This window comes from Canis lupus, chromosome X (assembly GCF_011100685.1).
Source record: "Canis lupus familiaris isolate Mischka breed German Shepherd chromosome X, alternate assembly UU_Cfam_GSD_1.0, whole genome shotgun sequence".
Classification (NCBI taxonomy): domain Eukaryota; kingdom Metazoa; phylum Chordata; class Mammalia; order Carnivora; family Canidae; genus Canis; species Canis lupus.
The window spans coordinates 49,764,728-49,779,676 of NC_049260.1; the positions used below are offsets into that span (position 1 = coordinate 49,764,728).

The 14,949-nt window shown below is 38.5% G+C and overlaps 1 protein-coding gene across 6 annotated transcripts; it reads left to right on the top strand.

Moving 5' to 3' along the window:
• The first annotated feature begins 386 nt into the window (after positions 1 to 386).
• On the top strand, positions 387 to 14,416 carry LOC100855689 (spindlin-2). 6 transcript variants are annotated; one of them, XM_038587568.1, is made up of 5 exons: positions 387 to 794; positions 1,401 to 1,627; positions 3,629 to 3,693; positions 5,228 to 5,281; positions 13,110 to 14,416. In XM_038587568.1, the coding sequence occupies exons 1-5, from the start codon at positions 536 to 538 to the stop codon at positions 13,192 to 13,194; spliced, it is 690 nt and encodes a 229-aa protein (XP_038443496.1). In that variant the 5' UTR covers positions 387 to 535; the 3' UTR covers positions 13,195 to 14,416. The 6 variants fall into 6 exon arrangements, with proteins under 6 accessions (XP_038443496.1, XP_038443493.1, XP_038443491.1 ...); XM_038587565.1 differs by lacking the exons at positions 3,629 to 3,693; positions 5,228 to 5,281; positions 13,110 to 14,416 and having other exon boundaries at positions 402 to 757; positions 1,401 to 2,349; XM_038587563.1 differs by lacking the exons at positions 3,629 to 3,693; positions 5,228 to 5,281; positions 13,110 to 14,416 and having other exon boundaries at positions 468 to 794; positions 1,401 to 2,349.
• Positions 14,417 to 14,949: the final 533 nt, after the last annotated feature.

Sequence of the window (14,949 nt, forward strand, 5' to 3'; positions counted from 1 at the left end):
TGGAAAAACTCTTAGTATATGTATTTCTGTGTATGTGTATACAAAATATTATGTCTGTGTGTTGAGTGATTGGAGAGGTGTGTATTTGGGGTTATGTGTCTGGGCATATGATTATCTGTAAATACATAAGACGTGTGTATATATAGAGAGTAAATATGTATATTGTACAAATGTAAAGGATTTCTATATTCATATGTGTTTTGGGTGAGGCGTTTCTTGGTCAATTTGTGTGTATAAAAAAAAGTGTGCAAAATACTTGAAAAAAGAAAAGTCACTCCAGCAGGGTAGATTAGAGGTGGAGCTAGAGTCTGAGATGCTGGGGGTACAAAGGAAGAGGAAAGGAAAACCTACAGTTACCAAGGATCCTAATTTGGAAACAGAAGGAGCAGACCAGGAGTTGATTCAGGACTGAGAGGCTGGTAGCCTAATATTTAGCAGGAAGGGGAGGCCTCTTTAACTACAGGAAACTGAAAGTCTACTCCTATACGGAAAGAGGGAGGAGACTGCGGCGGCGGCGGCAGCTGGTGGGAGCGCGATGTGGCAGAGGGGCCGCCGCCGACAGGGAGGCGGGGGGCCCGCGAAGCTCAGAGCTGGGGATACCGCCGCCATCCTCCTCGCCTACCCCGCCACCCTCCTAGACGCGCTCCCCGCCTACGGATCCTTCCCTCCCAGCCTGTGCAAACACCCGGCTCGTCTCCCGCTGATCCTCCTTCGACACAAGCTCACCGCGGAGGCAGCAGCTAGGTGTCCGATTCGGGCACGTGAGGCCCGGGATCCGGGGCGGTGGACACCAGGCAGGGCAAGGCCATTGGTGGGCTCCAGGATGGAGAAGGGGGATGGGATGGGCTCCTGCGGGAGATAAGGGGTGGGGGCAAGCGCCGGCTGAGGCTGGAGTGGGGGAGTGCGATGGGAAATAGGAAAGGAGGGTGGCGTTAGGAGCCAGGCAAGAAATTGAAGGTGAGCCTGGGGAAGCGAGGGCGCTGGATGCCAGGAAAGCGGGTAGACAAGGGGCGTATGGGCAGCAGGCTGGGGCGTCCACGACAGTGAGTGCGTGCGGGTCAAAGGCGGTGAAGGATAGGCGCTTTGCAGGGGATTGAGAGTGGGCGCCCGTGGCGGGTGATGGAGGCAGTGGGCTCTGAACAAGGAGGTAGCCTGCTGCCTCCTGCAGAGTTCCTAACCCCAGCCAGCACCACTGCCGCTGCCGCCCTTCCCCACAGCCTAAAGGAACCTAGGAGGGAGAGCACTTGGCAGGCACGCAGCCAGGATTTCCAGCACTGCTGCCAGGTCCATGGGGAAAATTTAGGTTCTGGCGCTGGGTACACAGACACGTCGCAGTTGGGAGAACTTCACCTTATATCATATTGAGTGTTTCTCTCTTGTCTTCTCTCCTCCCCCTGCAGGCATGAAGACCCCCAACGCACCAGAGGCCGAAGGGCAGCAAACCAGGGCAGCTGTGGGCCGGGCCACTGGGTCGGCAAACATGACGAAGAAAAAAGCCTCCCAAAAGAAACAGAGGGGCAGACCTTCCTCCCAGTCCCGCAGGAACATCGTGGGCTGCAGAATTTCACATGGATGGAAGGAAGGTGACGAGCCCATCACCCAGTGGAAAGGAACCGTTCTGGATCAGGTGCCTATAAATCCCTCTCTTTATCTGGTGAAATATGATGGAATTGACTGTGTCTATGGACTGGAACTTCACAGAGATGAAAGAGTTTTGTCTCTTAAAATTCTTTCCGACAGGGTGGCATCATCTCAAGTCAGTGATGCAAACCTTGCAAACACCATAATTGGTAAAGCTGTGGAACATATGTTTGAGGGTGAGCACGGTTCTAAGGATGAATGGAGGGGAATGGTCTTAGCCCAAGCACCTATCATGAAAGCCTGGTTTTATATTACCTATGAGAAAGATCCTGTCTTGTACATGTACCAGCTTCTAGATGATTACAAAGAAGGAGACCTCCGTATCATGCCAGAGTCCAGTGAGTCTCCTCCAGCAGAGAGGGAGCCAGGAGGAGTTGTAGATGGCCTCATAGGTAAACATGTGGAATATACCAAAGAAGATGGCTCCAAACGGATTGGCATGGTCATTCACCAAGTGGAAGCCAAACCCTCTGTGTATTTCATCAAGTTTGATGATGATTTCCATATCTATGTCTATGATTTGGTGAAAAAGTCCTAACTGTCAGGGTAAACCTTGCCACATTTGTGAAAACAAATGTATACTTTGTGGACATGCAAAATAATGTTGCTTTTCAGTGTATTGAAAGCTTAAGGGTCCCTGTTAATTCAACATCTTTGCCAGCGTAACTGTTGTTTTGTTCCAAAAAATACAAATTTATGTGGATATGACATGCTGCGTGTAAGGACTTTGTCATGTTGAAAAGATTGGGTGTGTTTGGTGGATGGGGCATGAAAGGAAGGGACAGCTGTAAATGCAGGCTGTGAATAAAGTTCAGCTAGTATCATAATCAGTCATCTAAAAATGGAATAGGACTTAGCCGGTCTGTCTAGAGAGGGGGGAGGAGAAGGAACTAGAGATGGGCCATGGGGAGAGGGAGTAGGGAAGGTGACTCCTTAAGGAAGAGGGGGGGCAGGGCCCAAAATGGAGAGGCTCTTCTGAGGGAGGGATGACCTAAGAGAGAGGCACCCAACTGAGAAGGGGTGGAGAATAACAGAGGGAGAATGAGATCTTGGGCTTCGAGGGCTTAGAGGAAAGCAGACAGAATACCTTGAGTGGAGAGGGACACAAAGAGAGAGGGCAAAGGATACTCAAAGGGAGGGTCTATGCGTGAGTAAGGAGACAGAAAGGGAGGAACACTGAGGAAGAAAGAATTCCAAGGAGAAAGACTGACAGAGGAAGTGAGAACACAGAAAAGGAGGTGTGGGGAGTGGGACCCGTGAGAAATGGGAAGGCCCAGGAAAAAGTTGGACTTCTGGCAGTATCCATATTTTCCTCCCTGGCTCTGTGCAGAAAGGATGTGACAGCTGTCAGAGAACCAAATGGAGTGAAAGTTCCCTAGAATGGCATTTTGACAGGGATGACTCAAGAGTTAAGCAGGGCCAACCGTATACCTAAAAGGCTTTTCTTACTTCAGGGAGCTCATGCCGCACCTGCTGAGTAGAGCCCCAAGCTCAGCCTAAACACTCTGACCTGACACCCCATGAGCAGGGGGCTGTGAGTAGCCTCCTCACTTTTCCCAGAGGACCCAGGTACAGTAAATCTTGGACCTGAAGGTCTTGGTTCATTTACCTTACACTGGATAAATAGTTCTTATGGAGACTGGGTCATGGGGCTGCTCAGGACTTAAGAGATGTGCCACCTTGCATTTGGAAAATATTTTATCCAAACAAATGGAACCTTGCTGAACACAGGTACAGGAGTCCCCTCGCTGTTCTTTCTCCTACTGGACTGTGCTTTGCCTCACTATAGAGGAGGGGCATCAGAGGATTGAGCCTAACGTTTCTCTCCAGGACATGGGGAGTACTAGGCAGTCCATGCTTCTTTCAGCAGCTGCCTGAAACCACAGGTGGCTCCACCCAGTGCTTCACTGAATGGAGGTCTGCTGCCTCCAGAAGCCCCATTCAGGCTATCCCCCCAACAAATCTGGCAGCTACCAACCCTTCACAGGTACATCCTGGCCAGTCCAGCACACAGAGAAGCTGTGATGGAAGTTTGTGCAACTCTGTTTCCAGGTGAGATGGATGGCATGGGGCAGTCGGCTAACTCCTTCAACTGTATGATGCCACCTAGAGGGACAGTCATTGGTGGGGAGAGGGTGCAATAACCCCAATAAAGTCCCTCAAAGATACGGTGCCCCAACACATGGGCCTAAGTCCTCTTTTTCTCCTCCTTGCCCTTACCCAGTCCTGCTGTGGAAGGTCCCTTCAAGACCCTCTCTGGTCTCCCCACTTCACACTTCACTAAAATATACCCCCGCCCTCAAAGGAAGAGTTAAGGTGACCCCACTGCCCAGGCTTCCCTAACTCCATACACAGTGGGGTGAGGAGGGTAGCTGTTGGCAGGGAGCTTTCAGAAGTCCCAAAAAAGGTGGTAATTCCAGTTCATTCTCTTCGCACAACATGGCCTGAAACTGTTTGCCTGAAGTATTACACAAGGCAAACCCACCTTGCAGGGATTCATTTTCTTTCTTTCATATACCAGAAAATTTAGTCTAGCAAAACACCTGCAGGCCACCCATGGGCCGATTTCAGCCAGCTGCCATGTTTTGTTTGATCCCGGTGCTTTTATTGTTTTCTATTTTAAAATCAGATACTTAAACACTTGGGAGATTTCACATTACAAAAATCCATATTTCTGGCCCACCTCAAACCAAACCAAACCAAACCAAACCAAACCGAGGATTAGGGCCCACATTCCAACAAGGATACAAGCAGCTGGGTCTGAGGAAGAGCTCAGCCCATTTTAGACTGAATGCTCTCTCAAACTAGCCTGTCCCCAGCTGGCCTGATTCACTCTAATACAATTCCCAGTTGTCCCCTGAAGGCATTTGCATTTGTAGCTTTGGGGCTAGACCCAGGGGAAACTGCCTAGCTCTACTTTTGGCTTAAGCTGACCCCATTTGCTTTTTGACTCATTTGCTTTATCTTTATCCCACAAATACTTACTTTAGGTGGGCTCTCTGCCAGGCAATCTTCAGGCACGGGTACTGGTGATATGGTAATGAACCAAATAAACAGATAAAACAATGGTGGAGCTTTAATTTTAGTGTGGGAGACAGACAGTAGCCAAGACACAGTAGGTGAAATGTAAAGTATTCTCAAAGGGATAAGTGTTAAGAAAGGAAAAATAAAGCAAATGATGTGGGATTGGAATTCTAGGTGGGAGGCTGAAATTGGATAGATAGAGTCCAGGGAGGGCCTCACTGAGACCATGGCTTTTGAGTAGTAAAGACCTGAAGGTAGAGAGAAGATGGGCCCTGTGGCTCTCCAGGGAAGGAGCATGCCAGGTAGAGGGACAGCAAGGCAAGAGTAAGCCTGACATGCTCAAGGAACACTGAGGATACCAGCATGGCTAGAGCCAAGTGAGCAAGGTATAGGCTATCAGGAAGTGAGTTCAGAGAGGTGATGGGGATCTGGCAGAAGCTGAGAGGTGGCTTAGAACCTTTCAAGTCTTAGAATGGAATTTGGTTTTTATGCTGAGTGTGATGGGGAGCCATTTGAGTATTTTGAGCATAGGCACGACATGATTTCCCTCATATTTTAACAGGAACACTCTTGCAACTCTGAAGGCTTGTCTGTTTGGACTTCAAAGAAGAACAAGGTAGGTCTTCTATGTCAAGGAAACAGAGTAGAGACATAGAAATAAATTTTCACATAGAAACTTGAATCATAACAGAGATGACATATCAGGTGAATGAGGAAAAAACATTTGAATCAACAAATGTTTCAGGGTTAATGTGTTTTCTGTTTGCCAATAAGTAAATTTTAATCTGGTTATTACATATTACCCTCAAATTTCAAATGGAAAATAATTAATACTTAAATTTAGAAAATATCATTTGTAAGAAAATATATTCTCCCCTGTAGAAGTGGGGAAAAAGTTTACTTAAAAGCAGAAATCCAGAGATATTGAAAAATTTGATAAATGTGATTTTATAAAGATATGAATTTTTCTAATTTCAAAAATCATTGTATACAAAATGGAAATAAAATAAGTTTAGGGCAAACTTTGATAGTTAAAATGAATCAATAAAATATATATAAAATGAGAATAAAACAAACAGTTCTTAGAGAACTTGGGAAAAATATTAACAAACATACCACAAAATAGGAGATCCTATGGTCAATCAACATGCTTTATTTTAATCTGCTTCCCATATTTTTTTCTTTTCCATAACATATGTTCTCTCCCAAAATTCTCTATAATCTCCTTAATTAATAAGGGTTTTTTGCCCTTGTCAGAATATAAGCTCTATAATGTGTGGTTTTCCTTCCTTTTTTTTTCATTTATATATCTCAAACAATTAAAATAGTATCTGGCATATAGTAGGTGCTTAGGAATTATTTCTTGACTTTGTTTCTCACCAGTAAACAATGAAATGGAAACTAAAATGATAAAGAATTTCATATGCATCAGATCAGCAATTTGTATGAAGTTTGAAAATATGTGTTGTTAACGAGATAAATAAGTGGGAGATCCTATACCCTGTTGGTGGGAATTCAGTTGGAGATAAGGTTGCCATTATCTAGTGGGTTTGAAGATGGCATATTTAGAGCAGTTTGTCCTTTTTTACTTTATAGGAAGACAATTCTGTATTGATCTCTCATGTTTCTGCACGTTTTGCAAGCAAGGCACTAAATCATTTTGGTTGTGTGTTACATTCCTTTGAAGGAAGTGTGAATAACAAATATGTTTGTAAGAGGGGATAGTATTTCTCTGTGTAGCAATGGTCAGGGATGCTTAACTGAAATCAAATAAATATTAATGTCTCCTTCCAGAGAAAAAACATTTAAAAAGGCATATTTACTACTCATTATAAATATTAGGTTAATTAAAATGGTTTCCTTTCCTCTAATGTAGTCTACTGTATACCCTGTTGTATGTGGGTCTCAGGAATGTAGAGTTAAATTGCTGATCCTCTTTTTTTTTGGTATATATTTTTTATTGGAGTTCGATATGCCAACAATAGCATAAACACCGAGTGCTCATCCCGTCAGGTGCCCCCCTCAGTGCCCATCACCCACTCACCCCAACCCCCCGCCCAGCTCCCTTTCCACCACCCCTTAGTCATTTCCCAGAGTTAGGAGTCTCTCATGTTCTGTCATCCTCTCTGATATTTCCCACTCATTTTTTCTCCTTTCCCCTTTATTCCTTTTCACTATTTTTTATATTCCCCAAATGAATGAGACCATATAAGGTTTGTCCTTCTCCAATTGACTTACTTCACTCAGCATAATATCCTCCAGTTCCATCCACGTCGAAGCAAATGGTGGGTATTTGTGGTTTCTAATGGCTGAGTAATATTCCATTGTATACATAAACCGCATCTCCTTTATCCATTCATCTTTCGATGGACACCGAGGCTCCTTTCACAGTTTGGCTAGTGTGGACATTGCTGCTAGAAACATCGGGGTGCAGGTGTCCCGGCGTTTCATTCCATCTGTATCTTTGGGGTAAATCCCCAGCAGTGCAATTGCTGGGTCTTAGGGCAGATCTATTTTTAACTCTTTGAGGAACCTCCACACAGTTTTCTGGATACATTTTGAAGCATAACCTGTATAATTTTTTTCTTAGAGAAGATACCTGTTTGAAGAGAAATAGAGGTGGGGTCCATGACAACACAAGATTACATATTTTCTGATACCCTTGAGTCAAATAACATCTCGAGAAACAATAAATGAAGCATTTGGGCTCTTACTGCCTCAGGTTGTGTGTATGATGCTGATGTAATGACCTCCTGGAGAATGAGAAACTGACCACAAAATCTTATGTAAATTTTTATTCTCAGCTTTACCTCCTTGCTAGTTCTTCTGTTGAAAACAAGTGAGAACTAAAGGATGCTATCATGGTAATGGGCAGCAGGTACCCAAACATTTTGTCATGGATTTAAAATAGCTAGTATAGGATTTAATAGATAGTATAGGATAATTGGCTGTTCAAAAGCAGGCAGGATTTAGACAGGTCTTGAACTAGTACTGTGTCTGAGTAATGGACAGAGACCTATACTTATATAGAATTATTCAAAGTTCATTGCCTAGGTCACATCTCATTCCCTATTTCACAGGCCCAAGTGATCTTGTCCTTTCTGAGTAGAAGTTTAAAATGGAGGTGGTATGGTATTAGTGATTTATTATTAGTGATGGGATCACACAGTCAGTCTTGTTTTTTTTTAATGTATTAATGTTAAAGAGATATGATCAGAGTCTCCCAACCCTTTCCCCTAGGTCATTATTGGAAACAATTGCAAAGTACCACTTTGGAATCCCAATAGTCTTCCTGTCTTAGAGATGACAATGCATTTCCTAATAACCCATTTCCTGTAATTATATTAGAGAAGTGATGCAATGTCCTGGTATGCCCATAAAGGTTATTCCTTCACTCTCATATTAAAATTGTGCCACAGCTCAACATAATGTTTTGGTTGATATTTCAGAATACTGATAAATAAAATCCTTTTTCTTTTTGTAAATTTGTAACCATTTGAGGACAAGCACAATAATTACACAAATGGAGGTTAAAGTATCTCCTTTATAATTGATAAAAGCTGGATGTTTAGCCATGAGGCCACAAGGACTTCCTCATACTTTACCTAGTCACAGGCAGAACTGGATAGCTGCGGCCTCTCTGATAGACAGGTGCCCATGGCCTGCAAAGCTTATTATGTGTTTGAGTATAAATTGGAGTACATCTTCTGCCTAAAAAAGATAAATCCAAGAGACAACTCAAAAGGTTTCTTACAGGGTATCCCTGGGTGGCTCAGCGATTTAGCGCCTGCCTTTGGCCCAGGGCGCGATCCTGGAGTCCCGGGATCGAGTCCCGCATTGGGCTCCCGGCATGGAGCCTGCTTCTCCCTCTGCCTCTCTCTCTCTCTCTCTCTCTCTCTCTCTCTCTCTGTCTATCATAAATAAATAAAAATAAATCTTTAAAAAAAAAGGTTTCTTACATGTCCAACTCCTAACAAACACCAATTAAAGAAGTCATTGGGAGATATGAGGCCAGGGGAATGAGGGTCCTATTTGACAACTATTATACATAGACTTGGTAGAAGAATGAAAATGAATTGTCTTTTTAAAAAAATGCTTATTGAAGTACATCACTGACACATTATATTAATTTCAGGTATACAAATTAGTAATTTGATATTTGTATATATTGTGAAATGATCACACATAGTTACAATTTTTTTCCTTGCGATGAGAACTTTTAAGATCTACTCTCTTAGCAATTTTTAGATATGCAATGCAATACACTGTGCATACTACATCCCCATAATTTATTTTATAATTGGAAGTTTGTAGATTTTGAACCCTTTCAAACATTTTGCCCACAATTTCTTATCTTTGTGCAGTTAACATATTGTACAACATGCTGAACATAATTTTCAATGGATTATAATTTACGGGAATAATATTTAAAATATTAAATATTTAAAAAACATAATCATGTTATTTGTTATATATTAATATAATTATATACTTGTTAATATATAACAATTTTTAATTATGGAGGCAATGCCCTTTTCCCTCCAACCTGCCAAAGCATCGGGTCATGTGTTTACTGTTTCTGCTTTCTGTTCTCTGTTCATTGTTGGTCCCTGGGGATTTTCCTGACACTCTTTAAAGCTCAGCAATATATTAAATAGGTGATCTGTCATATTTTAGCTATCATTTTAAAGTGATTTTAATGAAAAAGTATTTCTCTATCCACACTTCAATCTCTTTAAGTCAGGGGTTAATTAGGCACTCCTTTGGACAACCAGTGGCACAGTTCTTTCCCTTGGTGATGGAGATATGAGGATTATAGGGAAATCAAGAGAAGTCATACCCACATTTTAAGAGGGCTATTCTTCAATATCTGCTGTTGCTCCTTTAATGAATGAAATAGGCAGTTCACAGTTTATCTCAGAAGCCTCTCAAATTGATTTTAAAAACACATTAAATTTCTTATTATTTAATAATTTTAAAAATATTTAAAATATTTTATTTTATATTTTATTCATATATTTATATTATATATTTAGATAATATACTAATACATTTATAATGTATAAATATATAATTTATTATATAAAACATAAACATTTATTATATTATATAAATTCTATAATATATTAACATATAATTAGTTAACAATATAATAACATATATAATATAATATATGCATTATGTAATGCATTATTTTATTAATATAATTATTCTATAATTATATAATTATTAATACAATAATGCATGTATTATATTATATATAGTATATAATATGTAGAATAAGTATTATATATTAATAAGTATATAATTATATTAATATATAACAACATGATTATGTAGATATTATAGACTTATATAATTAATCCTATAATTATTAACATTATGTATTAATATTTTAGGTTTATTTAGGTTTATATTTATGTTTTCTTGGATATATATAATACATATTATATATAGTATATAATTCTACTAATACAAATATATTTGTATTTTAATATATTAATAGAAGGTAAGTCCTTACCCCTGATTAAATTGGGAGTAGGGAACTAAGGTCTCCTTGCCTTTCCTTCAATTCTCCAATTAATTGGCAGTGATCTTTTAAACATGTAAATGAAATTATATTTAAAACTTAAGACTCTCCAAAGGCTTCCTATTACAGTTGATATCCAATCCAATATTCTTGTTTTACCCTGCAATCCCTAGACCAGCATTCTCAACTAGAATGGTATTGCTTCCAAACAGAGAGAAAATTGATCCCTTGTATGGGAGGTGAAAAAAAATCTTACCTGTTACAATGGTTTGTGATCCTCCAAAGCTCAATTGTATCTGACAAACCTTAGTTTTAAAATTATTCTCAATGGTTTTCTTGGATATCCCACGGACAACACTGATGTTGAGTTCATGGAAGATATACGAAATGTATGCAGGACCAGTGTTATAAAACCATACTAAATAGGTGGCTGTGATTGGAGTCATATCATGAGAAGTGGCCTATATGCTTATTGGCTTCCTTGACTATCTTTACATTTTATCCTCCATGCCTTTGTGTGTAATGTGGGCTTTGAGAATTAAAACAGCATATATTTAATTCTACAAAAGTCCAACTCCTTTATGCCAAATGATGCAAAGAAAAAAAATGTCAGTAATATATATAAATAGCGGCTAGTTAAAACGTATTATCAATTATCAAGCCAAAGTTAAAAGTTGAGATGACTAAAAATTACTTTTAAAAAATTATTTTTTGTATATTTTTATTGGAGTTCTATTTGCCAACATATAGTAACAAAAATAAAACCATGTCAGGAAATATTAGTCCTTTTTGAATATATACAAGAACAAAAAACCCTAGCTGAAAGGCATAGTTTTCTTTTTTTTTTAAGAAAGGTAAAGCAAGTATCTGAAAATTGAGCCTGTAATACAATTGCTTTTTCCAACGGAATTATAGCATAATTACTGAAGGGCCTATATATTTTATACTGTTCTGTTAGGACTTTCTAATATTTTTTATCCTTGAGAGGATTTTACTACAATGAACTCAGAACAGGGGTCAGAGTTCACATATTTGACAAAAAAGTACAAAAGTAATAATATTAAATGGAAAATGCAACTACATTTCACAGAATAATGTAGTACCACCCTAAACAATTACTTTGGTTATGCTAATTCATCACCTAAGCCATCCAAGATTTGATTAGATAAATAATTCAGTAATGTACACTACAAAACTACCTACTTCCATGAAAAAGTGTTTATTTTTAGTTACAGGTTCATAGAATCTTTCGGATCTTTATATTCCCTAGCCTTTTTAGTAGAAGCAAAGTGAATAACATATCTATCCTGTCTAAAAATATGTAGTTGATTATATATATATATCAAGTAAAACGTACTTCAAAGAGCTTTTTGCCATCCACCAAAAAGAGGAAATGTCATTATAAGGAATTAGTTATATTTAAGTAAAAGCTTTCAGGAAAAATTTAAAATACTAATGATGAAAAAATTAAATACCTGTATTTCAACACTCAGTTTCTTTTCTAAAATGTCAATCTCTGTTTGCTGTCCTATATATATAAATTGGACTGGTTCAATTTGGACTATTTACGGTGGGAATTTTAAACTTAAGCTTGGGTAAAAAAAAAAAAAGGCTGTATCAATATTTGTCATGCCAGAAAATTTATGACTCAAACTTGTGGAGATTATTAAACTTCGGGCTGACAAAAAAATAGTTTTTGAATTATTTTGCTTCTGTTGGAAAAATAGTTTTCAAATTATTTTAAAAATATGGTGATAGTGATATGTATATAAATTTACAATTTGCATATGTGAATTTTATACATTGTAATTTTGTAGGTAAATAAATTCGATTGCAATCTCTCAACAAATAAGTTGAGTTAGACATTAGTAGCTTCCTAAGTTTTAACTTCTATCTTCAAATTTTACTTAATCTTATATCAAGCTTGCTGTTTTTGTGTATGTATTTTTATATATGATGGAGACACAAGGGCAGTCCGGGTGGCTCAGCGGTTTAGCGCCACCTTCAGCGTGATCCTGGAGACCCAGGATCGAGTCCCACGTGGGGCTCCCTACATGGAGCCTACTTTTTCCTCTGCCTGTGTCTCTGCCTCTCTCTCTCTCCATGTCTCTCAACAAAATCTTTAAAAAAATAAATAAATATATTTTTTTCTATCTCATAATTTGGAGTCAGAAGTAGGACTCCAGTATTATCAGCAGCAAATGATCAAAGGGCTCAGAGTATTCCCATTCCCCCTTTGTTATCTTCATTATGCTAGTTTTGCCCTCAAACTGGTTACAGAGATTCCAAGAGTTATATATAACAAACATTATATGGTCTCATTCATTTGAGGAATATAAAAAATAGTGAAAGGGAATAAAGGGGAAAGGAGAAAAATAAGTGGGAAATATCAGAAAGGCAGACAGAACATGAAAGACTCCTAACTCTGGGAAACGAACTAGGGGTGGTAGAAGGGGAGGTGGGTGGGGGGTGGGGGTGACTGGGTGACGGGCACTGAGGTGGGCACTGACGGGATGAGCACTGAGTGTTATGCTATATGTTGGCAAATTGAACACAAATAAAAAATAAATTTATTTAAAAAATGAAAGTAAAATAAATAAATAAATAAATAAATAAATAAATAAATAAATAACAGCATCCTAAAAAATAAAAGGAAACATCATTTCTTGTTTCTTAAGAGGAAAGACAATTTTTTCAGAGCACTGCAAAAGATATATTATTATATTTAATTGGCCAGGATTAGATCATATGCCAAATGCTAAATCAATCACTTGCAGGAAGACTATTACCATGATTAGCTTAGAGTAACTTTGGGATCACTAGGATAACAATCTCCCTTTTTTGCTTATCTTGACTCTGATCTCTGTGCTGCTTACATGATTAATAGAGCAACTTGATCTTCATATCCTCTCAGGTTCACTTATGCCCAATGGAAAAGATCATCTACCTCATATCCAGAAGACTGCAAAATACCATTGTGCCTCATTGTCTCTGACTAGGTTATGTGCCTACTCCTAAAACAATCACTCTAATGGTATTTCAGTGCTCTGGAAGTTTACACTTAAGTTGTTCCAAAGAGGAAAATGAAGGCACTATTACCAGAAGAACTGTGATTGGATGCTAGGCTGCAATTCCAAATGATATTGCAATTCAACACATTTTGCTGCTCAGAATTTATACGAACCCTTCTTGTCATATATACTCATTCAAAAAATGTCTCCACAAAAGTGTTCTTTCATCAATTACTGATGGAATGGGAATTGTTATCAGGTTTGGAAAATACCTTTGCAAGAGTAACTGCTATTTTAACTTCTAAGGCAATAGATTAGTTTGACTGTTTTTGAAGTTTAAATAAATTGTAAAGAAAACTGTGTGCCCTTTTGTTGTCTTCATTTCAACATACTTGTAAGATTTATTCATGTTGTTAAATGTGGTTGTAGTCTCATTGTATGAATATACCAAAACATATACAGTCTACTGCTGATGGACATTTGGGTGATTTCCAGCTTAGAGCTATTATACATGGTTGAACACATCTATTTTATAATAAACTATTGGTCTTTGGATTTTAGTGATAAGAACCAGTAAGTCAAGAAACATTCATTGAAGAAACAGAAACTGGATGAAATAGCAAAAACTAAAACTGCCAAGGCAACTGAAAACTAAGAATAGAGAAAATAATTACCCACCTAAGATATAGGGGAGAAGAGGTTCAAGAGAGAAACAGTGAGTTTGGTGAATGTTTTTCTCTTGGGGAAATTAATCCATTCTAGAAGGAACTGCTAAAAGGCTTAGAGCTCAGAAGACGTTATGACTACTTGTTGAAGCTAAGGATACAGAAATTGGAGCCCAGAGCCCTGGTAAGCCCCTTTCACTTTTGGTTGGGATGCCAGGCATAATATCCCAGGAGTAAAGGTTAATCAGAACTAAATAAACCCTTACATAAAGGAAAGTGTATCTGCAAATAGTTGTCCAAAAACATTGTATGAACTTTCATTTTCATCAGCACTACATGTGAAACTCTTTTTTCATGCTCAATGACATTAATATTTTAATGCTTTCTCATTGATTGTTGAGTCAAGATTCTTATTGATCCTATTCTCCCTTTTAGGAATTATTTTATTGTTTTAAGCTTATTCTGTTAACATGCAGCCCATCAAATGATTCAGCAACTATTCACTTGATTCAGTACCTATTAAATATTCATATTGTTCACCTCTCTCTGGTTTGTTCATTTGCTTTTTCTTGTGTTTTATTATTCTTCATTTTAAATTTTAACAAATAAACTTTGATATGGGAGTAAATTTAGTGTAAGTTTTCCCCAGATATTTAAAGAATTATTTCACATCTCTTAAAAAATACCCAATCTTTCTCCACTGAATTGTAAAACCATTACTTTCCTCATTTTTTGTAAAGTTATTTTTTTTCAAAGGTGTCCTTTTGGATAAATAGATCATATTACCAGTTATGGTGGAAACATTGTACTAGATGTAGAGTAATGAGAGAAAAGTTAACTGCGGTCACTGTAAAATTGAGTTTTATAGAATGATGACCAGACATATAATAGGTGATCAATAAATATTTCTCGAATAAACAAGAGAAATAATGGTTTCAAAAATATCTAATGTCTTGAGAGAATCCTTACTCCATATAGAAAAGAACAGGACAGGCAGCCCAAGTGGCTCAGTGGTTTAGTGCTGCCTTCAGCCCAGGGTGTGATCCTGGAGACCAGGGATCAAATCCCACATTGTTGG

Excerpts from the sequence above, each read along its gene's own strand:
- LOC100855689 (XM_038587563.1), top strand. The coding sequence starts at position 536 with ATGTGGCAGAGGGGCCGCCGCCGACAGGGAGGCGGGGGGCCCGCGAAG. Across the intron at positions 795-1,400 it reads TCCGGGGCGGTGGACACCAG|GCATGAAGACCCCCAACGCA; the intron begins GCAGGGCAAGGC and ends CTCCCCCTGCAG.